Here is a 26,154-nt window from a genome sequence, read left to right on the forward strand (position 1 = left end):
TTGAAATATTGGAACAGTTCCTCAGTAATGAAGGTTAGGTCTCATATGCTGGTTTGATTGTTTTTAGAGTATTCCTCTAAAGAGATTATTCCTGGGAAACAGAGCTACTTTGAGATTATAATTTTAATTATTTTCTTAGACTATGGGTAGACTCTAAACTTGACATCTTAAAGGTGTAAAGGATCCAGAGTGACTTCCATGACTTTTGATTCTTTGGTCTGTGGCAGGTGAAGGAGGCCAGGGGGACAGTGATGACCACTGCAAGGAAAGGTGTCATGTCTCATCTTAATCTGGTGTCTTGAGGGATTCTGAGAGTCCTTGGGATCAGGTTAGATGTCTTGAGTGGAAATATCTTTATCAACCTCCTTTTCTGTCTTATGCTATTTGTGAATTTTTTTAGTCACAACACAGAAGCACTTCAGCAACAGCCTGGATGGGAAGATCCCAGTGGTGACAGAGGGTCTTGGGTACAGCCTGTTGATGCTGGAGTTTCGGAAACTAGCGTAGGTGATGGTGAACCTCACATCCCATCTCTGTTATCTATGTCTACAAGGAACCACATGGATATCACCATTCCACCTTTACCTCCAGTAGCTCCAGAAGTCTTGAGGGTTGCTGAACACAGACACCGAAGGGGTCTTATGTATCCATATATTTACCATGTCCTTACTAAGGTGAGAGAACACATCCATATCTACCTCCGAGATAATTCTCTGCAGTATCTCATAGTTACTAAATTACAAAGTCACCAGAGAAAAGTCAGAGAATTTGTAATTTTAAGCAGGGTAACAGTGCTGGGGATTGAACCTAGCGTCTCACACATGCAAGGCAAGCACTCAAGCATTGAGCTCTATCCCCAGCCCATTGATCATTGTAGCTCAAGAGGTACAAGGAAACCCTGTATGTCTGTGCCCTTCCTTTATTAAAAGCCTCAGAAAAGGTGGGATTAGTCGGAATTGGCACTAAGCAATAAAAAAGACTCCAAGAGAGAAGTTTAAATTATAAGATTTGTGGATGAGGGGTTAGAAGGAAGATGGGGGAGGGAATGGGAGGAGAGGAAGGAGGGGAAAATGTGGTTGGTATGTAAAATAAATGAAAAAAATTAATAAAAAATAATGACAATAAAAGATTTTAAAGTAAACAATGTGCTAAGTTAATCAACTGTGGTTCTGAAGGCGCCATCTAAGAAGAGGTCTTGCTCCACTTCCCTTGTCCCTGCCTCTCCTTCTGCATCCCTGTTCCCCTCCACTGGTTTCAACACATGAATTACCCACAAAATGTCTAAGTCAGGTATGGTAGCATGAGCTTTTAATACTGGTAATCTGAAGGCAAAGGCAGGTGGAGCTCTGAGTTCCAGGCCAGCTTGGTCTACATAAACAAGACCCAGTCCATTCAGACTTACCTAGTGAGAACCTGTCTCAAAAAGAAAAAAAAAATGTCTAGGGTAGATTTTCCCTGACAGTCAGTATTGTCCATGAGATCTGAGACTTTCTAAATGGAATCTAGCTTATAAGGTGGCTGTACACAGCTGGGCTTCCTTCTTATGGCTGCTAATCTGAAAATCTCTCTGAATACAAATAGTAACTTTACTGTCTCTACTCCAGAAGCTGCAGCTCACTATTTGTTCTTTTCAGCTCTGTTCGAAACCTTGAAGATTTCATTTTCTTCTTTTCCCTGAACCATTTTCTTATTAGGGTGAGATTAAAATCCCTGTATGTATTGAGGATGAGTGTAACATGGACCTGCCTCCAGCTGCTCTCCTGTTCCGGTCAGCTCGCCAATATGTATATGGAGTTCTTTTTAGCCTAGCAGAGGCACAGCGAAAAGTAGAGCGTCTAGCCATACGGCGACGGTTACCTATGGAAGGTAAGTATGATCCTAGCTATTCTAGCTATGACAGATCTCTCTAAGCTTGGCACAGGTGGGGAAAGCCTGTGCAAGTATACCATACTTTGAGCTGTAAAGCAGTCTTCAAGAAAATGCATCATTTACCAGATTACACATTGAAATAAGAAATACATAAATGTGAGCCCCAATTCTGAAATCATGAAACATTCAGAATGTGTATTACTTTTAAGAACAATGGCGGACGTTGAGAATGCAGGACTTTATCTCGCAGTCTCTCTTCCTCAGCGAGGTTTTCCTTCTAGAATATGATGCTGTAGATAGTTGAAATTGTTATGTTGTTTTAAACAAGAATGACTTAGTCAAATTAGTATACCCAAAAGAATAACTTAGGTTTCTACTTCCATGAAGGTAAATTAGATTAGATATACTTTCCTTATTCTTCTTGCTAAGTACAACTAGAATTCTAGGACATTGTATGTGGGGGTGGGGTGGGGGACAAAAACAAAAACGTAAGATACTCCAGAAAGTAGAGACCATTGATGACCTTGGGACCCAAGGAATACTAGAGTAGTAAGTTCTCTGGGTTTTCTTTTCATCTCACACATCACAGACTGGATGTGAGACAGTTTGGCAGGGAATTTAGAAGTATTGACCCCTGCAGACTGATACCCTCTGCCCAGAAGCCTGCAACACAGAAATGTTTCTATAAAAATTGCTCTAATCAAGCCCAGCACCACAAAAGAAACTGTGGTTCACCTCACCTTTCCCAGCAAAGACCTGAAAATATCCTCCGCTGCCAGGCTGCTTCCCCCGAGACCACTGGGGAGGTGTCAGACAAGGTCAAGTGAGGAATCAACACAGACTCTTGCAGCTGTCAGCAATGAAGTCCACCTTCACACACTACAGTAGGAAGAAAATGCCTGGTAAGATACACGATTGGAAGGAGATCCAGAAACTTTTAAATTAAAACTCACAGTTTTGAACTTCAACTGAAAATTCCTTATCATACCAAGAATTAGGAAGGTTTCAAATTCAGATCTCAGGCAGCGTAGAAAGAACATGAGCACCATGATGCTAATCAGAGAAGAATTTCAAAGCAACTCCCATAAAAATGTTTTTAACAAATAATTACAGACATACTGAAAACAAATTGAACATAGACACCAAGATGGCTCAGTGGGTGAACATACTTGTGCAAATCCCTGGAACCCATGGTGAAAAGAAAGAACAGCTTCTGAAAGTTGTCCTCTGACTTCCACACACATGCCATGGTCACACACATGCACACGCACTACATAAAATTTTTAAATTAAAAAAGAAAATATTTAAAGGATCAAATGGAAATTAAGAACTAAAAAAATGTAATAACCAAAGTCAAATACTTGCCAGTTGTGACAGTATATATCTTACATCCCAAGACTTTGGTGGTCGAGGCAGAAGAATCAGGAATTCAGGATCATCCTCTAGGCTACACAGTAAATTTGAAGCCATCCTGAGCTACATGAGAACCTCTTTCCATGAACAAACAACCAACCAAACAAAACTGTTCAAGGATAGGTTAAATGGTGGAGTAGGCACAACAGTAAGAAGATAGAAAGACACAAATTAAGCACTTAGAATAAACAGAAAATAGCCTGAAAAATAAAGACCTATAGGACTACAACAAAAGATCTAATATTTGTGTCATCAGACTCTCAGAGAAAATTAGAATGACATATGTACAAAAATCCATAAGAAAGACAATTCCTTTATATGATGTTTACTTTTAAGGGAAAAATAATTATAAATAACAGGTGATCTCTGATCAAAATACTTCAAATTCAGAAAGAAATATTAAACTATTTCGAGTACTAAAAGAAAAGAATAACCAACTATGGTAGTTACTTTTCTGTGGCTGTGATAAAAACATCATGACCAAGATAACTTAGAAAACAAATCAATTAATTGGGTTTATGTTTTCAAAGAGTTGGAGTTCTTGATGGTGATGGCTGAGCAAAGGCATGGTGGTAGGAACAACTAAGAGTTTACATCTTTGTCCACAAACGTGAGGCAGAGAGAGAGCCCACTAGGAATGGCAAGAGTCTTTTTAAACCTCAGTGCCCACCCCCAGTGACACACCTTCTCCAACAAGGCCACACCTCCTAATCCTTCCCAAACAGTTCTACTAACTGGGGACCAAGCATTCAAATATATAAGCCTGTAGAGGCCATTCTCATTCAAACCACCACAGCAACACATAATTATTTATCAAATAAGATCCTTTAGTAATGAAGGAGAACTAGGTTATTTTTTTTATAAGCAGAATGGTAAAAGAATGAGTCTTGGAACATCAGAAAAGAAGAAAAACAGCCAAAATAACAAAATAATTGATAAATATAACAGACCTCCTTGGATTTTCTAAATTGTGTTTCACCGGAACAAAAATTATAAAACTGTATCAGTGTATGTACAGAAGCTATTTAGGGACAGGGATATGGCTCAGCAGCTAAAGTCCTGCTGCCAATGACAATCTGAGTTTGATTTCCAGAACCCATGTGGTGGAAGGAGAGAAGCAATTCCATGTGCAGGCTGTAGCATGAATATACCCACCCCAAATACACACTAAATGAGTAAATAAAAATTTTAAAGAGAATGTATTTTAGACAATTATAAGTGGATGAGGATAAAGATAAGGCAGCTTTTTGTCATTTGAACTGGTAAAATATCAATACTAGTGTGATTTTATTTCCTTATTTAGTTCTAGTGTTAAAGAGTTAACACAAGGGGTTGGGGATTTAGCTCAGTGGCAGAGCACTTGCCTAGCAAGCGCAAGGGCCTGGGTTCGGTCCTCAGCTTTGGCAAAAAAAAAAAAAAAAAAGAGTTAACCCAAGGCCCCAGAGATGCCAAGCATGTACTCTACCACAGTGCTACATCCCTGTTTTCTCTTTGTATATCTTTTTAATGCACATGATTGATATTAAATTACATAGATAATGCAGCTGGGGATGTAGCTCCATGATTGACCATGTGCCTAGTATGTCTAAACTTGTAGGTTCAACTTCTAGCACCTGTCCCCAAAAAAGATATACAGAGATAGTCATGAATGTTAGTGCTCACCTTTAATTCCAGCACTTGTGAGGCAGAGACAGGTGGATATCTGAGTTCAAGGCTGGCCTGATCTACATAGTAAGACCTCTTCTCAAAACAAACAAAAAAGATATACAGAAATAACACCCCAAACCACTATTATAGAATCAAAATAGGATTCTGAAATTAATCCAGGTAATTCACAGGAAGAGAATAACCATAAAGCAGAGCAAAGACAAACAAAACCAACAGTAGCAGAACTAAATGATAGACTTACTCTCTAATATATAATAATTTCATTATTATGAGTAAATCCTAGAACAGTCAGTATGTGCTGTAGACTGAATGTTTCTGTTTTCAAACACCTAACAGATTCATCTGTTGAAATCCTAACCCCTCGATATGTTAGTTAGAAGCAACAGTCACAAATAGGAGTTGTGTCTTTGTAAGGGAACCCTAGAGAGCTGCCTTTGCTTTCTGCCCTGTGGCAATACAGGAAGAGAGCTATCTGTAAACTAGGAAGCAGGCCCTCACCAGATACATCTCTCCATACTTGCGTCTAAGACTTTTCCTGATTCTAGAACTTTGTGAAATAGATACCTGCTGTTTATAAGCCATCTAAGCTAGTCTATGGCTTTTGAGACAGGGTCTCACTGTGTAGATCTGGCTAGCCTGGAACTCACTATATAAACCAGAATGGACTTGAACTCACGGAAATCTACCTGTCTCTGATTCCATGTGCTGGGATTAAGGTGTGCACTACTACCTCTGCCTATGATGCTTTTTCCATAGCAACCCAAACAGCTTAAGACAAATAGATGTGAAAAATCTTAAAACGTATATCAAGATTTCAAGGCCAGCCTAGGCTACATAGCATGGTGCTGTCTTAGAAAAACAAAGAAACAAAAATAGTAGTAGAATTTTTTTTGTGTGTGTACGTATATACATACATACATACATACATACATACATACATACATACATACATTGAATGGCTAAATAAATAAACCATTTATCAATAAACCATTCATAAACCATTCATATATGGTTATATCAGTGGATACAGAGAAAGCATTGTACAGAATGTGACATGCATTCATGATAAGTAAATCTCTCAAAAATGTGGAAACTGGGGGGCTGGAGAGATGGCTCAGAGGTTAAGAGCACTGACTGCTCTTCCAGAGGTCCTGAGTTCAATTCCCAGCACCTACGTGGTAGTTCACAACCATCTGTAATGAGAACTGGTGCCCTCTTCTGGCATGCAGTTATATATGCTGTATACATAACAAATAAATAAATCTTTTAAAAAATGTGGAAACTGAGAGGAGATACCTCAATTGGGTGATTGGGTGGATGCTACACATCTCCAATGACAGAGAGCATAGAGTGGGGATCTGAGATGTACTAGAAGCCATGGTGTTCTGCGTGCTTTCTTTCAGCCCTGGATATCTAATTGATGTTGGATCTGAAGGACTTAGAGTCTTTGCTCTTTTGACCATGCTGGCCTCCAACATCTGCTAAACCTCTCGAGTTGCTAAGACTTGAGGGATTTTGTTTTGTTTTTGTTTGAGAATTGAAAATCTTTGGGAATCTATAAATGAAACCAAGAATTCACATCATTCTTCCTTGCATATCTTTCTTTGTCTAGTCTGGTACATCTACTTAAAAATGAATTTCAAAGTATTTAATAAACAAAGTAGCATGGGATCTTGACTTTTTTTCTGCAAAGTAAGCACTATGTTCTGCAAAAAATGTTGTCATGTCTGTTCCCCTTTTTGGATATTTATGAGAATTAATGCAATAATTAGTTACAAATTATATATATATATATATATATATAAATTGTCTAATAAATGCATATGGCTCCTAGTATTTACTAATGCAAAAACAATTACAGTGACAAAAATTCAAAGATATTGAAGTGCAATAGACCCTGTCAGCTGTAGCCAGCTACAGTAATGTCCATTTTCTAGAGCTTGCTTTTCCTTATTTTGTTTTTCAGTTCCTTCTGTGATCCTTAAAGAATGGTCTGCCTATAAAGGGAAGTCACCTCAAACACCCGAGCTGGTATCCGCACTCACATTTCGGGAATGGACTTGCCCAAACCTCAAGAAGCTCTGGTTAGGCAAAGCAGTTGAGGACAAGAACAGGAGGATGCGGGCTTTCCTGGCCTGTATGAAGTCAGACACGCCCAGTATGCTAAATCCAGCTAATGTCCCCACCCACCTGCTGCTCATGTGCTGTGTACTCCGGTAAGCTGTATGACAGGCACGCCTAGTTGGCTCTTTGACATCTTCTTTAAGTGACCTTTTATAGCATTTCAAGGTGAAGAGATTTTTGTTTTGTGCTTAACTTAGCCTTCAGAAACTTTAGGAATGAATGGTATATGGATAGTCTCAGTTTATGATCCCATGTCCTCATTAGTACATGCATGACTTCATTTTTTATTTCAATTTTTAGATTCGTTTATTTTTATTTTATGTGGACAAGTGTTTGCCTGCAGGTATGCTTGTGCACCATGTGCATGCAGTGCCCCCAGAGGCCAGAAGAGGCTTTGCATCCCCCGGTCCGGGAGTGACAGATAATTGTGAGCCACTGTGTGGGTGCTGGGAATCGGACTCCAGGTCCTCTGGAAAAGCAGCAAGTGCTCCTAATCACTTAACCATCTCTCCAGCCCGATTTGTTTGATCTTACTTTAGTTTTTGTTGCCAGTAGTCCTCATTCATTGTTGTTGTTGGGTTTTTTGTTTTGTTTTTTGCTTTTTGAGTAACTCACCTATTATCAGGATTCCTTCTTTTTTTTATACATCCTTTGCTTTGGTGGATCTTCTCCCTCACTCCTCCTCTCTTACATCTCCCTTTTCTTCCTCCCTAGCTAACCTTCCCAAATCCTCTTTTCCATTTTCATTTCACATGTGTTCTTCTATCCTCTTCCACTTAAAGCCTGTTTCTCTCCCTTTTCTGGTATCTTAACCATAAACACATTCACCTCCACCTAAATACACATATAATAAAATTACCAGCTAGGATAGGATATTAGAGAAAATGTGGTGTTTCTCTTTTGACTTTAGGTTACGTTACATATCATTCTGTTTCTTACCTTTTTTTTCTTTCTTTGACTCTTATTTATTTTATCTTATTTTATTATAATGTTGTTTTAGTTAAGGTCACTATTGCTATGACAAAATACTGTGACCATAAATCAACTTGGGGAGGAAAGGGTTTATTTGGCTTACATTTCCCGATCACTGTTCATCACTGAAGAAGTCAGGACAGGAACTCAAACAGGGCAGGAACCTGGAGCAGAGGCCATGGAGGGGAGCTGCTTACTGGCTTGCTCCCCTGGCTTGCTCAGCCTGCTTTTTTTTTTTTAATAGAACTCAGGACCACAGGCTCGGGGATGACACCATTCACAATGGGCTGGTCCTCCCCCATCAATCACTAATTGAGAAAATGCCTTACACCTGGATTTCATGGACGCATTCCCTCAACTGAGTCTCCTTCCTCTGATGATTCTAGCTTGTGTCAAGGTGACATAAAACTAGCCAGGACAAATGGACTCTTGCTATGTTACTAAACTTGTGTGAACTCCTGTGCTCAAGCCATCCTCTCTACTCAGCTTCCCTAGTGGATTGGATTATAGGCATAGATTATCATGCCTATAGCCACTCAGTGTTATTTTTTTAATCTATCCACATTCATATATGGGTAGATAGCAATACTATTTTCACAGTATTTTACTGATTAAATGATGGATACTTCTTCCCAGTTCTTCAGGAGTTCACTTAGTGAGTTCAAAAAATACATTGTAAACCTGTATTTATTGATTTTAGGCATATAGGCATTTGCTTGCATGTATGTCTGTGCACCATGTGTGTGCAGCCCACAGAGGGCAGAAGAAGCTGTCAGATTCCCTAGAAATGTAGTTAGAGATGGTTGGGAGCCACCATGTGGGTGCAGGGAATCAAACCACTGAGCTGCCTGTATAGCTCCCAGAAAACATTTTCATGAGATGATTATTTTAGCATCTGGAGTAAATACCCAGGAATAGAACTTCTGGATCCTATAAAGCATTGGTTCTCAACCTTTGTAATGCTGCAACGCTTTAATACAGTTCCTCATGGTGTGGTGACCGCCCCCCCAACCACAAATTTATTTTTGTTGCTGCTTCATAACTGTAATCTTGCTACTGTTATGAGTCACAATGTAAATATTTTTGGAAATAGAGAGTTGCCAAAGGGGTCCTGACCCACAGGTTGAGAACCACTGCCATAAACTATGCGTGTAAATTTTTTACAAAATATTGCCAAATTGCTTTAGATTGTAGCTATCCTAATTTACATACTTAGAATAACACTTAGGTTTTCTGTTTCTTCATATTTCCAGTAATACTTGTCATACAATGAAAATCCAGTGGCTTTTGTGCACTGTCTTGTCAGTTGTTTTTCTTTAACTACTGATGAAGATGACCTTTGGCATTTGTTTTTCTTTTGGTGCTAAAGATGACATGCAAAGCAGTTGTTCAACCCTTAAAGTACACAACAGGCCTGCTGTTCTGTTCTTGTGCCTGGGTGTTTTGACTGCATGTTGTATGTTTGTGTACCACATGTATGTCTGGTGCCTTTGGAGGCCAGAAGAAGGCATTGGATCTACTGGGATTGGAGTGGCAGATGGTTACAAACTGCCATATGGGTGCTAGGAATTGAAATCGAGTCCTCTAGAAGAGCAGCCAGTGCTCTTAACTGCTGAGTCATCACTCAGGCCCCTTATAAAAACTTTTTGATATGTCAGGTGGTGCGTACCTTTAGTCCCAGTACTTTTGAGACAGAGGCAAATGGATCTCTGAGTTCAAGGCCAGCCCAATCTATATAGTGAGCTCCAGGACAGCCAGGGCTGCATAGAGAGACTCTGTCTGAAACAAACATTTTAAATGTGAAATTTAAGATTCTAGCATTTATTTCTATTTTATGTGTATGTGTGTTTGCCTGAGTGTATGCATATGCTCCATGTGTATGAAGATGCCCATGGAAGCCAGGGGTTATCAGATCCCCTGGGACTGGAGTTAGAGATGGTTGTGAGCCACCTGATATGGATGCTGGGAACTGAACCTGGGTCCTCTGCAAGAACAGCAAATGCTCCTAACTGCTGAGCCATCTCTCTAGTGCCCACTAGAGCTTTATTCTCTGTAGTGGTCACAGCTATTTATCTTGCAAACTCTGTTAGATTACTTTTCTTTTTCTTGCTGATTGCACAACTTCTTTGTGAGATACATAGCAGAAATCTTTTGTATATTTGTATTCTTATGTATGTGTATTTGTTTCAAATATCTTTTCCAGTCAGTCACAGTTTGTTCAAATTTTATTTACAATATCCTTTATCAAATGGAATTAGTTCATTTTTCTAAACTTTTCATTATTGTAGTTTTCTCTATATAGAAAAGTTAGAATAATGATGTACATCAATATGACCATGACATGTAGTCTACTATTAATGTCTTACTGTAGATATTTTATCCATAAGCTATTCACCTGGCCATCTAGTTTCCATTTACCTTTTTGGTAGATTACTAAGTAAAGTGCAGACACTAATATATTTTTCTCCTTACTGAGAAGCACATATTTGGTTTGTCAAACCCAGTAACTTGATGTATAGTTTGATATCTTATTTAATAAATCCTTCCTATCCCTAGGTCATAAAGATTTTTTCTATAACACTTTCCAGGCAAGGTTTTTAATATAGTGGATACTTATCTTAGATTTGCAGGAAAATCTTAACCTTCTTTTCTCTACATACTAAGCTAGATCCCCATTTCCATGTATTAAATTATAATTTCTTTCTGCACTGATTTGTGACCTAATTCAACTTTATTCCTCTACACACATGTGCACATGTGGTATACACACACAAACACGCACACGCACACACATGCACACATACACACACACATACACCAGTCCATTCATTGGTTGTTTTGTTCCATTGGATAGTTCATCCTTCATCAATATTACATTGGGTTAGTTATTAAGGGTTTATAATTTTCTTTAATATTAGGTAGGGCAAATAACTCTGCATTTTTTTGTTTCAGAATTGTACCATTTTTACAGTTCATGAACTTTTAAATATATAATATGTGATTAGTTTAATTTCTACAAAATACTATTGCAGTTTAGTTTGATATTGGATTGATTAATTTAGGGACATTGACATCTTTATAATGTTAAGTCTTAGTGTCCAAAGATCATAGTTTACCTCTCCTATTTTTTCATGTCTTCATAGGATTAATTTTTTTCTTTTCTTTTTTTTTTGGTTTTTTGAGACAGGGTTTCTCTGTAGCTTTTGGAGCCTGTCCTGGACTAGCTCTGTAGACCAGGCTGGCCTCGAACTCACAGAGATCCACCTGCCTCTGCCTCCCGAGTGCTGGGATTACAGGCGTGTGCCACCACCACCCGGCTAATTTTTTTCTAGTGATAGCTGCAATTTGATTCCTAAGTATTGGTATGTTGTTATAATTAGGGGTGGTATTTTATTTCCTATTATGCCTTCTAATTATTTGCTGATGCATTGAAAGTAATTATTATAGCAGGCAGGTCAGATTCTAGTTTCTGTGACTTACAGAAGACTGACCTTTGAAACAGGGAAGATCTTAGTTTGAGTTGTGTTTTCATTTATTAGCATTGTACATGTGTATGCATGATGTGTTAGGAATGTACCTGTCACAGTGTGCATGTAGACGTCAGAGAACAACCTGATAGAGTTGGTATTCTTCTTCACCTTGCCATGTGCTCCACTGTTGAGCTAAGGTGACCGGGGGTACAGCAAGCACCGTTCTTGCCTGAGCAGTCTTGCTGCTGGCTATTTTGGTTTTTGATACAGGCTTTTACTATGTAGTCCAGGTTAGCCTTCAACCTGGCTTAAGGCTAATCCTATAACTAGGATTACAGTTATGGGCCACCACACTCAGCCTTTGTTTAGATTCTCGTTTGGACCCTTTTTATCTTTGATAACTCACTTTAACCTTTCTGAACAATTGCGTTTTTTTTTTCACTGTAAGTTGGCATAATTCTTTTCAGAGCCATTTGAGCATTTAAATAATGCAAGCAAGGTCACTCCTACATAATAGATGCTCAATATATTGTATTGGTTGTCTAACTACCTTTAAAAATCAGATTGATGACCCATAAGATTTTTTTCCTAAAAAGAATAATAGATGCAGATTTAATCTTTCTCATCACTAACATGTTCCTGGGCCATAGATTAAAAATTGTCCCATATAGAGAGGGCTGGAGAGATGGCTCAGCAGTTAAGAGCCCTGGCTTCTCAGCCAGAGGACCTGGGTTCAATTCCCAGAACCCACGTGGCAGCTCCTAGCTGTCTGTAACTCCATTTCCAGTGGATCTGACACCCTCACACAGACATAAGCAAAAACACCAATGCAATCTGCATAAAATAATAATAAATAAATCATTAAAAATGGCCCCATATTAGCTCTGAAAGTAGACATTTTGTTTCCTTTCACTACATGTATTTCTTTTGTTATATATATATATCCATGTATCTGGGGTGTTCATTTGCCACAACTCACATGTAGAGGTCAGGGCAACTTGCAAAAGGTGGTCCTCTGCTTTCATCCTGTGTGTCCTGGAGATGGAACTCAGGCTGTGAAGTTTGGTGTCACGTGCCTTTATCCTAGGACCCAGCCCATTTTATCTTTGTTCTAAATGCTATAGTAATAGCTTGTTTTCCCATTCATTTGCTTGTCTTGTTTATGTGTCCAGGAGCTGCAGTATCTAACACAAAGACTGTTCAGATATTTTACTAAGGCCTATGAATTTCTGAAGAGAAACCCTCAGGCTCCTGTTCAACCTGTTTATTCTCAAGCACATTTCTGACAATTTAGTCAGCAGATTTTCTAGTACACACAGATCGTGAAACACCAATAGTAGGGCAAATGTCCTTTCTTTTCCAATTTGCTGACAAAAGAAACTTAAGGGAGAAAGAGTTCATTGAAATTCACAGTTCAAACATACAGTCCATCCATGGTAGGGAATTCAAAGCAGTCAGATCTTGAAGCAGTTAATCACATTGTATCCATTGTCTAGAAACAGCAACACAAGGCTGATGCTCTGGTACCTTTCTCCCTTTTTATACAGTACAGGTTCCCAGCTCAATTTACCTAATTAAAATAACCCCATCTCCATGGTGATTCTAGATCTTATCAAATTGACAAATGAGTAAACAAGACAGATACTTTACAGATAGCAGTAGTAATAGCAATGACAAATGATAGCACACTGCCCCAAACTCAGAAAAAAACTAGAAAGATTGCATTTCATGTAGACAGCATGTATGACCAGAAGAGGGCGCCAGATCTCATTACAGATGGTTGTGAGCCACCATGTGGTTGCTGGGAATTGAACTCAGGACCTCTGGAAGAGCAGTCAGTGCTCTTAACCTCTGAGCCATCTCTCCAGCAAGATTGCATTTCTTTTTTTTTCTTTCTTTTTTGTTTTGCTCTATTTTTTTTTTTTTTTGAGCTGAGAATCGAACCCAGGGCCTTGCGCTTGCTAGGCAGGCACTCTGCCACTGAGCTAAATCCCCAACCCCAAGATTGCATTTCTTAAAGACAGTATCTAAAGGCCAAATTGTCCTGTATTAATCAGTACCCCCAAAGTTTATCAAATCATCAAGAACAGGTACTATTCTATTTCCTACCACATGCCTTTATTGTGGTTGATGTTTCTAATCCTTATAATAATAGTACCAAATGGCAGGTCTGACATAGACTCATTAATGAGGAAACAGAGAGAGCAGCAACCAAGAGCAATGATATAGCAAGACACAGTAGTTAGAGGGTTTAAACCCCCATTTTTCTGACTACCAATTCCTGTTTGTTAAGAGGATAAAATATTTTAATGCAGTTTTGGGCTAGTGAGATGGCTCAGTGGATAAAAGTCCTTGTCATCAAGCCTTACAAATGGATCTTGACCCTTGTAAGTTGTTCTCTGACCACACACATCTTCACATGCAGGTACATGCACACACACACACACACACACACACACACACACACACACACATACACACACTAAAAAATAAGAATGTACTTTGAACTATTAATATAGAACCTGGTTGAAAATTTTAAAAAATAACTTTAAATGAAGATTAAACATAAACATGACATTGCTTACCAGCATCAAGTAAACTCTGTATGAACATTGAACTTTATAGCCTTCTTGAATACCACGAGTCTGTACTTCTCTATTACTTCATCTAATTATAGTTAAAAGATACCTCTCATGGAAATATAGTAATACTGGAGAAATTGTGACTAATATATGTTCATAAAGTTCTCAGTCCTAGAAAAATAATCTTTTAGGAAAGACTTTTTTAGGAAAGATGCTTTTGTATATAAAATAGTCACACTGTGGAGGGATACTGAAAACCTGTCAGACCTTTGAAGTAGAATCTAGACCTGTTGAATATGGAGAAGCATGCATTAATACCCTATCCTTTCTAGAAAAAGTTTATCCAAATCTAAACAGTTGCCCAAAGTCCACATGATAGCCCACAACCATCTGTAACTCCAGTTCCAGGGAATCCAACACCTTCTTCTGGCCTCCATAGACAGTAGGCATATACATGGTACACAGATATACATGCAAAAAAAAATAAATCACTTGCCTAGTGAAAACTAGAAAATAAAACATCATTTAATGTTTCTGCTGTATGTCGTATGACATACCACAAATAGAAAAACATTTATGCCATGAAATCTACCAGGGCCAACAAGGTAGCTCAGCAGATAAAGGCATCTTTAAATATTAACCTCAGTTTAAACTCAAGACCACATGGTGGAAAGAAAGAGCTGACTCACACAAACTGACTCTCTCTGACTTACACACACACACAGTGGCACACACATATGCCACACATATGTGCATACACACACTATAAATTCAGAATATTTTAGAATTTTTGTAAAAATTGAATCTACTAAGAGAAGATTGTGGCTGGCATAGGGGTTTTTTCTTCTAGAAGGGCTCATGGAAGCAGAGAATTGGTTGCATTTTCACTTGATCAGAAAAGTGATTAACACCATAGAAGGCCTCGGGAGACATTTATTCTCACAGTCAAGCTGCGATAGTACTTGGGGCCAGCTCGACATGGGCTTTGAGGTGAACAGGTTCTGCCAGGATGGCTAGAAGAAAGGTAATAGAAAAAACCAAGCAAATTCTTTCAAACATGAGGAGCATTGTGAAATCTTCCAACAGTGACTTCACTCAGGAAGTTCAGATGACTGACTGGCTGACAGAGATGACGTTGGTCTTGTTAGTGAGACCTACGAACAGTACTTTAGAAATGGTATTCCTGCTGCTGCTGCTGCTGCTGCTGCTGCTGCTGCTGCTGCTGCTGCTTTGCAGGTTGTGGCTCTGCCCAGTGGAAGCTGTGTTGTTGTTGAAGCATAGAGCAGTGCAAGCATCTTTCTTAAAACAGTGAGACTATAATTGGGCCCAGTGTTGCTTACTATTGAAACTAGCATTTTCATTATGTTCTTAAAACATGTTAATCTTTAAATCCATGCTGGTAAGTGTCAGTTCAACTAAAATGTCTGGTTACTATTGAAATGCTATATAACAGGGAGAGTTGAACATGAAACAGAGATAATGAATCTAGTGACTGATATACTATAAATTATATTTATATATGTTTATGTTGCTAGATGTGGGAGAGGAGACTCTTATTACATAGTTAATCAAATGCATAAAAGAAGAGGGAAATAACATGCAGGAAAGTTGAGTTATTGTTTTGAGATACAATGAAAAGCTCAGCTAATCCACTTAAATGCTACTAACTTAATAATGTGAAATATTTAGTTGTCAAGCAAGTTAAGTGATTCTTGTTTTACTTGAGTAAAATTGAAGTATGTGAATCTGAACAGCAGTGAGGGTGAAGGAAGTGGAACAGAATTCTACATAGACAATAGTTTTTCTGTGGAAGTAGACATGTAGCTTTCAACAAGAAAGAAAGTCTCAATCTGCTCAAGGCGTCAGTAGTCTATGAATTTGAGTCGAGATCCCTCCCTTGCCCTCACCTCTATTAAAGCGGGTCTATTTCAAGCAGGAATAGCCGAGAAGACAGGGACTCCTTCTCCCAGCTCCTATTCTTGGGCTGTTATTTTACCCTGGAAAGGGAAGGCTGCCATTTGTCATCAATCCCATCCCTGTGCCCAGGTAAGTGTGCCCAAGAGGATTATTGACCCCAACCCCACTCATAACAAGGCAGAAACTCTAATCCGGTGGTTCTCAACCTTCCCAATGCTGCAGATCCTTAATACAGTTCCTCAAGTTGTGGTGACTCCCAACCATTAAATTATTTTCGTTGCTACTTCCTAACTGTAATTTTGTTACTGTTATGAATTGTAATGTAAATATCTGATATGCATGATATCTGATATATGACCCTGTGAAGTGTTTGAGACCCACAGGTTGAGAACCGCTGCTCTAATCCAAGGGAAGCCAATTGATGATAATTGAGGCTCTAATTGTCCCCTTAGCAGCACATATGTTGAAAGGAGTTTTCACAGTGGGAGGGGTAAGCTGCAAAGATCAGGGCTGCCAATACCACTGTATCCCCATCTTCAGTGCCCACCTGTAGAGCAGAAGTAGTACATACTGTACTGAGAAAAACATCCCTAGACCTAGTAAAACAGAAGATCTTTGCTGGGGGAGGGCAAGCCATAAGGGTGTGTGTATGCTGACTGGTTTTATGTCAACTTGCCACAAGCTAGCATTATCTGAAAGGCGGGGATGTCCATTAAGAAAAATGCCGCCATAATATCCAGCTGTAAGGCATTTTCTGAATTAGTGATTGATGCAGGGAGGGTCCAGCCTGTTGTGGGTGGTGCCATCCTTGTGCTGCTTGTCCTGAGTATTACAAGAAAATAGGCTATGCAAGGTGTGGTGAGCAATCTATTAAGCAGCACCCCTCCATGGCCTCTGCATCAGTTCCTGCCTCCAGGTTCCTGCCCTGTTTGAGTTCCTGTCCTGACTTCCTTCAATGATGAATAGTGATGTGAAAATGTAAGCCAAATAAACCCTTTCCTCCCCAAGTTGCTTTGGTCATGGTGTTTCATCACAGCAATAATAACCCTAAGTAAGAATGGTTGGAGGTGGAAACTGATGTTTTGGGTTTTTTTTTTTAAGATTCATTTATTTATTATGTACACAGTGTTCTATCTGCATATATGCCTTCAGACCATAAGAGGGCACCAGATCTCATTATGGATGGTTGCAAGCCACCATGTGGTTGCTGGGAATTGAACTCAGGACCTCTAGAAGAATAGTCAGTGCTCTTAACCTGCTAAGCCATGTCTCCAGCTCCCGAAACTGATGTTTTTGTTTTTGTTTTTTTAAATAAGACATGCAGAACTTTGTGCCTACAAGTATGTGGAAAGCAATGGGGATCTTACTAATAAGCAGTTAGGAGGCTGGTGGCTAACTGACATAAAAAAGTGACTAGAACCATGGGAAGAATCAGCCTTTTCTTGTCTTCCTGGAACCACAGACAACTTGAGAACAGGAAAATTGTGATTATTCGCTAGATCAAGAAAGGACATAGGGCAAACTTCAAGTCATTCACTAAAGACCTACACACTCACTCAGACACAAGTCATCTACTCAGATCCATCAGTGAATGAAATGTGCTTCTGTGGCACAAAGGCCTAAAATACCACCTCTGGCCAAACAGAGCCTGAGGATAACTCCTAAGAAGCTAAATGTAAAATTAAAATCAAATGTGTCCTTTTAGTCTGTGTGACTCTTCTCAAGGCCAGGCCTTCTTAGATGTGATTTGAAAGAGCAAGCAAGCAACTTGTCCCTTGCTGAATGTGAGGCTGAAGTGTGTAACCTCCTTAAACCCTGATACAAATCTTACTCCTGAAATGTATTCAGTGGTAAAAGGTAAAAATCTAACTGGCTGAAAAGACTTAAGCATGTTCCTTAACCAGTTAGTGACTTTTGCTTACCATGAGTGATAGATATGTTATGGTAAAAACAAAGAAGAAATTTTTCAGCAGACTCAAATGCTGCCTTCTGCATGTAAAATGGACTTCACTAACTAAACAAGAAAACAACTGACTAATAATGTTGACCATCCCTGACCAATCTACAGATTTCCTAAAGCCATGCTAAGAAATACAAGTATGTAGCAAACAGTAAATAATTCAGGCTTTTAAAGGAGACTAAACACTTAAAAGCAGTATAGATATTTTCAAAGAACTAAATGAAGAGCTGGGGATGTAGTTCTGTAGTGCTATAGTTGCTTGGCAAACACAAAGACCCAAGTTTAAAATCCACCATTGGACGAAAAACGGGCCTGAATAAAGCCATGCTTGCAAAGTTAAATGAAGGCATGATAACCTACCTACCTCACTGTGCTGGTTAATCTTGATCATCAACCTGATAAAATTGAGAAAATCCTAGGAGATTAGTATATGTGAGGCCATGACTAGGGACATTTAGATCATGAAGACTGTGCCCTTCGTGTGGTTAACACATTGACAGATTCAAATATGAGTATTCTATTGAGAGTTGGGAGAGCTGTGGCAGTTGAGGCCTAGTTAAGAAGGAAGTAAATCCTTGGGTGGGCAGGGATGCCTTCCCTTGGCCCCTTTGTGTTTCTCTTCTGCCCCCAACTCTCTCTGTCATCATGAGAGCTGCTTTACTACCCCCTTATCACCTAAACCCTTGAAACTATGAGCAAAATAAATATTTTTCTTCTTTTAAGCCGGGCGGTGGTGGCGCACGCCTTTAATCCCAGCACTCAGGAGACAGAGGCAGGTGGATCTCTGTGAGTTTGAGGCCAGCCTGGTCTACAGAGTGAGTTCCAGGACAGCCAGGGCTACACAGAGAAACCCTGTCTTGAAAAAACGGGAGGGAAATGCTGAATTTCCCAAATTTGATGAAAAACACAACTTTATATGTCCAAGAAGCTCAATGAACTTGAAATAGCATGAACACAGAGAACAACATGTGACATATAATTAAATGAGAATGACAAGTGCTTGAGTACAAGAAGAAGAGTTCAGCACATACAGTAGAAGCACAAGCTAAGACTCCTATCAGACACAGTGGAGGCCAAGGACAACATTCAGTATGCTCAAATAACACAGTGTCGATTATAAACCTTTACAGTGGACACTGTTTGGAAATGAAGACAGAATAAAGATATTCAAGATAAAAGAACACTCAGAGAATGGATACTAGCAGATCTACCTTGGAAAAAATACAAAAGTTCTGTGGGTTGAAAGCAAGGCACAGGCATATAATCGCTGCACTTGAAAGGTTGAGGAAGGAGTTCAAGATCACCCTTAGCTTCATAGCAAGTCTGAAAGCAGACCTTTTCTCAAAAGTCCAAAACAAAAAGTAACAACAGTCATTCAACTCAACACAAAAAATAGGAAATACCCACATTTTCACATTTTCTTTCAATTTGCAAATAATATAATTGCATGTGTTCTTTTTTTCTTGTTTTAAAAGCTATTGCACACAAGTATGTATATAAATATGCTGTTGAGCATTATGACGTGTAGAAAGTATCAGCAAAAAGGAAGAGGGCAGGACAAAGGACTATATGGAATAAGGAAATGACAGCAAAGGGTACCCACAATGAGAAATGCAGGGAACCAAAAACAATTAGGATGGTACAACAGCTGTAACTACATACTTTGCCCCCTTCCTCTCCCCCTTTTTCTAAAGAAATGTAAGATTATGGAAGCTAGAGAGATGGCTAGCAGTTAAGAGCACTGATTACTCTTCCAGAGGACTAGAGTTACTTCCCAGCACCCACATAGTGGCTCACAACTATCTGTAACTCCAACTCCAAGGGATCTAATGCTCTCTTCTGGTATCTGTGGGCGCTATTTGTGTAACAGGCATATATGCAGGCAAAACACCCATACACATTCAATAAATCAATACATCAGTAAATAAATAAATGAATTTTAAAACACAGGATTATATATTAATAATATTTGACAGTGTGGTGTTGGCTTTATATAGATGTAATAGAGCATATAGCAAAAATACTACAAACAAAAAAGGAAGAAATAGAGCTATATAGGAATAAAATTTTTGGAATAAAGTTAGTTAATATCTGAAATAGGTACAGATAAGTTCAGGTGTATATAAACTCTAGAGAAACTAACACAAAATTTTTACCTAAAAATGATAGGAAAACATTATTTGAAGTTTACTTAAAAGTACATATGTGGGCTGGAGAGGTGGCTCAGAGGTTAAGAGCACTGGCTGCTCTTCCAGAGGTCCTGAGTTCAATTCCCAGCAACCACATAGTGGCTCACAACCATCTATAATGAGATCTGGTTCCCTCTTCTGGCGTGCAGGCGTACATGCAGGCATAACACTGTATACATAGTAAATAAATCTTTTTTAAAAAGCACATATGTATCATATGTACTATATAAGTATATGTAAATACCTGAGCCGTAGACAAACAAAATCAACAGTGCCAGACATGAGGAACCTCCCTTCAATTTGCTGGGCAGGGGAGTTCAAGACACTTCCCAAATAATATAAGCTATTACTGTTGCTGTTGGTTGTCTCCCACAACTGGAAGGTAAGACCCTTTTGCTGAAGATGCCTATGATGGCTGGTTTTGGTTGTCAGCTTGTCTCCATCTGGAATGAACTAAAACCCAAATGGTTGGACACACCTGTGAGGGATTTTTTTTTTTCTTAAATCATTTAAAGAGGGAAGACCCACTTCTAATCTGGAAATTTTGAGGTGGGAAGATACACCTTTATTCTGGCCCACACTTTCTGCTGGCTGTTTATTTAAAGGACACAGGAGCCAGACAGTGGTGGTGCATGCCTTTAATCCCAGCATTCAGGAGACAGAGGCAGCCAGATCTCCATGAGTTCAAGACCAACCTGGTCTTCGGAGTGAGTTCCAGGACAGCCAAGGCTACAGAGAGAAACCCTGTCTTGACAAACAAAAATAAAAACAAACAAACACAAAATGGACACAGGAAAAAGAAACTCTCTGCCTGTTTGCTATCACCTTGCTAGCAAGTCCATTTCTTCACTGGAATTAGAGCTTACTTCTTTGAGATTCAGATGTCTACTGAAGACTAGATGAAACATCCAGCCTTGTGGGCTGAACAACTACTGGATTCTTGGACCTTCTGTTGTAGACAGCTATTGTTAGACTAGCTTTACCACAGCCTGTAAGCCATTCATATAAATCTTACATACATATATGTCTGCATATATATTCACTTTATAGGCTTTATTCCTCTAGAGTGGTGGTTCTCAACCTTTCTAATGCTGTAACTCTTAAAGAATTACAGTTCCTCATGTTGTAGTGAACCCCAACCATAAAATTACTTTTGTTAGCACTTGAGAATCAGAGGCAGGCAGATCTCTGTGAGTTTAAAGCCAGCCTGGTCTACAGAGCAAGTTCCAGGCAGCCAAGGCTACTCAGAAACCCTGTCTTGAAAAACAAACAAAAATTATTTTTGTTGCAACTCCATAACTGTAATTTTGCTACTGTTATGAATCATGATGTAAATATCTATGTTTTCTGATGGTCTTAGGTGACCCCTGTGAAAGGATCATTCAACCCCTAGGGGGGTCATGACCCCTAGGTTGAGAACAACTGCTCTAGAGAACCTTGACTAATACAATGCCACCTGTGGTTTGGACTCAAGCCTTGGAGGAGTTGAGCTGGAAATATCCTGGAATCCTCCTCCCTGAGGACTAGCTCTCATAGTATCAGAAGGTGCTATGCAAGCTGCCAAGGCTCGAGCAAAGCAATCAATAGTTTCCACTAGTATAAAGTCTATGGACCACAAAGAGGACTAACAGAGCAAGGTAGGCCCAAGGGTAAGATAGTGCCACTTGTATCGTGTGGATAGCCAACGGCCACCGAATTGGACCTAAGGCCCACTAAATATAAGAAAATTAATGCCTGATACTATAATCCTAGCCAACTACCTGTGGCTGGTGAGGACATTCAGAATACCTGTACAAAGTGAAAGAAGAGAAACTAACTCTTGGTGTCATTTACCCAAAATGGGCCTGACTTGTTCCGAGGAGTTCTGGCCTCTCTTGATCTGACCTCTTAAACAAAGGTGGTCCTCTCTATTATTGAACAGCACAGCAGGTATTTGTCTTAATTTTTTATAGGAGTCTCACAAGGGAGGAAATTGTTGTGCTGTCCCTGTCAACTCAGAACAACACAAAAAGCTCTAACAGATATTGTCAATCCCCACATGTTGTTTTCAACATTTTTGGGGGGTGGTGGTGTGGTGTTTCTTTCAATACCTTGTGATTCCCAGTAAATGATCTTAGTCATAGCCACCACATCTTACACAAACATACATTGTTCTGAGTTGGGGGCAGAATGAGTCACAAAAGAGAAATAGGGAACTTGGTACATTGAGGAATCTAAAACATAATAAGAGTGATATATTGTTTTTCTTAAAGTTCAGTTAATTGTAATCAGGCTGAGTACACAGTATATAAGCAGAATGAGTACATAGTTCTATTTGATCTCAAAGTGTATTATTAACTTGGTTACAGATTGAGTGAAAATTTGATTTGTAAAGGCAAGCTACAAATAACATTTCTAGAAAACTCATTTTAATACTGATCTTTGTATCCACAGGTACATGTAGCTCTCACCCCTCATCAAAGAAGCTACTTTTTGCAGCAGTCACAGACCATTAAAGAAATCCACAAATGATCAAAATGCCAAAACCACCGACCATGGGGTGCCCATTCCACTGCTATATCTACAGCCCAAGTACTACAGCTAAGGGCTCAGGGGGCATTACAGAAGAAGGGGCGGAAAGAGTGTAAGAGCCAGAACAGGAGGCCTGCTATTAGATACTATCTTCTATATGTAACAGGGAAGCTGCACCCATGGAATCTCAGCAGCACAGTCACCTAAATGAGACCTAGATGATGACAACACCAGTTAGCGTGCCAATGTCGATGGGGGAAATCTCACAAGGCCCCCACCCTAAATGAAGAGCTGCAGGCTATCAGTGGGTGCGGAGGGAGGGCAAATCAGGATTAACCCCCCCACATAGGTTATCCAATTCCAAATGGTCATCCCTAAACACATATGTGTGTGACAATAATAATAAATTAAGAGGTTAATAATTTAGAGGGAGTGGGAGGGGACACAGGAGAAGTTATGGGAGAGGGAGGAGTAGAAATGATGTGAGTATATTACCATATCAATAATAACATTATATTTGAATTTAAATGAAAAATCTAACCAAAATGCAGAAATGGTCATATTAAGAAAACAAAATCCAAGTATATGCTATTTAGGAGAGGCACACTTTGGATTATAAAGTGCAAGCGAGGACTGGAGAGATGACTCAGCAGTTAGATTCACTGGCAGCATTTCTAGAGAAGCCAGGTTTGAGTTCCAGCACCCACATGGCAGCTCAGAGTACATGTGGATTCTAAGTAGACATGGGACTGGAGAGATGGCTCAGCAATTAAGAACACTTGCTGTTCTTGCAGAGAATCTGAATTTAGTCTTACATCCACCTGTAACTTCAGCTCCAGGGGATTCATCACCCTCTTCTGGCCTCTGAGGACACCCACACCCATGTGGCATACACTCACACAGATACATACACACACATAAACAAAAATAAAATAAAAAATGGGCAGTGGTGGTGCATGCCTTTAATCCCAGCACTCAGGAGGCAGAGGCAGGGGGATCTCTATGAGTCTCAGGCCAGCCTGGTCTACAAAGCGAGATCCAGGACAGCCAGAACTACACAGAGAAACCCTGTCTTGGAAAACAACAACAAAAAGAAAAAGGAAACTATAATCAGACAATTTAACAATAACAATTGGGCTAGGTTGTAGCTACACTATAGTGTGCATGCTTAGCATGCCATATGGCTCTGAGTTCAGTTCCCAGTTCATACATAAGATATTTAAATACAGATTGCAGTATCTCATTTTAAAAAATGGGCAAAGAACAACTGCAGAAATTGAAACAAAAGTTCTGAACTATCCAATAAGCCATTCCTGCAGTCATCTATAGACTATCCCACCCAACACTACCAGGTATACATCCTTTTCATATGTACATGGGCATTCTGCATAGTAGACAGTATGGTAGATCGCAGAGCAAGACATGATGAGTGTGAAAGGATTACAGTTATTCAAAAGATTATCTGTGACAACCACAAATTAGAAATAATTCATGAAAGGAAGTTTGAAAAAAGTCACAAGTGCGTGAAAATCGAACTGCACAGCCCTACATAATGAGTCAAAGAAGAAACCACAAAGGAAATTAGAAGGCAAAGATGAGTAAGAACCAAATGGTGACACAATAATTTATAAGGCATGCCTAAAACAGTGCTGATAAATATAGAGCTGTGTGTGCTTTTAATATAAAGGGAAACCTCAAACCAATTACCTAATTTTGTATACGACACTAGAAAAAAGCCGAAACTGAAACTCTACACATTGCTGTTCCTGGCTGTGTGGGAAGCTGAGGAAGGAGGAGGAGAGCTGCATGGTAGTTAAGAGCCATCCATCAGAAGCAGCAGAGCAAGGACAGAGTTCCACACCAATATAGTTACCTGGCATGTATGAAATCCCGAGGCTCCCTAGCACTGCAAACTGGATGAACCCAAAGACTCCAAAAGAAGGAATCTGCCAAGTCTGCATTAGCTACAAATCAAATAAGGATACAAAAAGAATAATGTTAAATGCTATACAATATAAAAAGTGTGAGGAATAATATGCCAACAAATTAAGTGAGAGAGAAAGTTGACAAATTAAAGTAACCCAAGAAGAAATGTAAAATCTGAACAGGTATATAACAAGGACTCAAACTACTAATTAAAATCTACCCATAAAGTAAATACCAGGCCCAGTAATTTTATATTATAACTTCTAGTTTCATCAATTTTCCTGCAAATGACATAATTTTGTTCTTTGAGGCTGATTCATACTACACTGTATAAATAGCACATTTTATTTTCCCATCCATTGATTGGCACCTAAACTGACTCTAACTTGATCTGTGAATATTGTTGCTATACATTCTATCCCCCCTTTGCTATGCAAAACTTTGGGATTGGATACAATCCTATCATCTGTACTTGCTGTTTCACTGAGCTATTGGCTTCCTAGCCACGAAATTGTTCCTTGTGCCAACATCTCGAAGTGTTTCTCCTGTTTCCCATGTGTAGTTGGGAGCTTTGAGTTCTATGTGAAGACCTTTTGATTCAGATTTTATGTAGAGTAAGAGTGAGCTGGTTTCAGGCTTCTGCATGGAGTTACCTAGTTTTCTAAGAACCATTTGTTAAAATGACTCTGGCTTCCAGTTCATGCTCTTGTCACCTTTGCCAAGAACAAAATTTCTAAGGATTTGAGGTCTACATATGCTCCTCTATTCCCAGCCCTTTGGTATACATGCCTGTTTTGTGCCAACACCATGATTTTTGTTATTAACTGTGGCTTTGTAGTATAATTTGAAATTGGGTGTTATAACTTTAGAAGTACTTTTTTTTTCTATCCAGGGTCTTTTCTGCTTCCATATGATTTTGAGGATTATTTTCTAGTTCTGTTCTAAAAAAAAAGGTGTTGGTATTTGGATGGGGGATTGCATTGACTCTGTAGATGAATTTCATTAGTATGGCAACTTTAACAATATTAACTCATCCATGAACATGGAAGGACATCTTTTGTCATCTTTCTTTGGGGTGTTATAACTATCATTGTAGAGTCCTTTCGTCTATCCCAGTGGTTCTCAATCTGTGGGTCATGACCCCTTTGGGGGTCACATAGTGGATATCCTGCATATCAGATATTTACATTATGATTATAACAGCAAAATTATAATTATGAAGTAGCAATGAAAATAATTTTATGGTTGGCAGTCACCACAACATGAGAAACTATTAAAGGGTCACAGTGTTAGGAAGGTTGAGAACCACTGATCAGTTAAATTTATTGTTAGCTGTAATTTTGTTGTTTTGTTTTTGAGGTTATTTTAATTAAATTTTATGATAGTTTTCTTAGCAAGTTAATTTTTCACCAATGTGTGGGAAATCTATTGGTTTTTTTAATGCTGATTTTTGTATTCTGTTACTTTGCTTAAATTGTTTATCAGATCTGATGGATTCTGTAGGATCTTTTAAGTATGAGATCATACCCCTGAAAACAGGGACAACTTGACTT

The 26,154-nt window shown here is 39.1% G+C and overlaps 1 protein-coding gene across 4 annotated transcripts in view; it reads left to right on the plus strand.

Moving 5' to 3' along the window:
• Positions 1 to 26,154, plus strand: part of Fam120c (family with sequence similarity 120C) — a 125,339-nt gene that overhangs the window by 71,784 nt on the left and 27,401 nt on the right. For 3 of the 4 annotated variants that reach the window (XM_036174006.1, XM_036174009.1, XM_036174008.1), the window contains exons 8-10: positions 401 to 674; positions 1,695 to 1,866; positions 6,917 to 7,166. In XM_036174006.1, coding sequence (XP_036029899.1) covers positions 401 to 674; positions 1,695 to 1,866; positions 6,917 to 7,166 — 696 coding nt within the window. Of the gene's footprint in view, positions 1 to 400; positions 675 to 1,694; positions 1,867 to 6,916; positions 7,167 to 16,034; positions 16,145 to 26,154 lie in introns of all 4 variants that reach the window. The other variant, XM_036174007.1, reaches the window with a different exon arrangement.

This window comes from Onychomys torridus, chromosome X, assembly GCF_903995425.1.
Source record: "Onychomys torridus chromosome X, mOncTor1.1, whole genome shotgun sequence".
Lineage (NCBI taxonomy): Eukaryota > Metazoa > Chordata > Mammalia > Rodentia > Cricetidae > Onychomys > Onychomys torridus.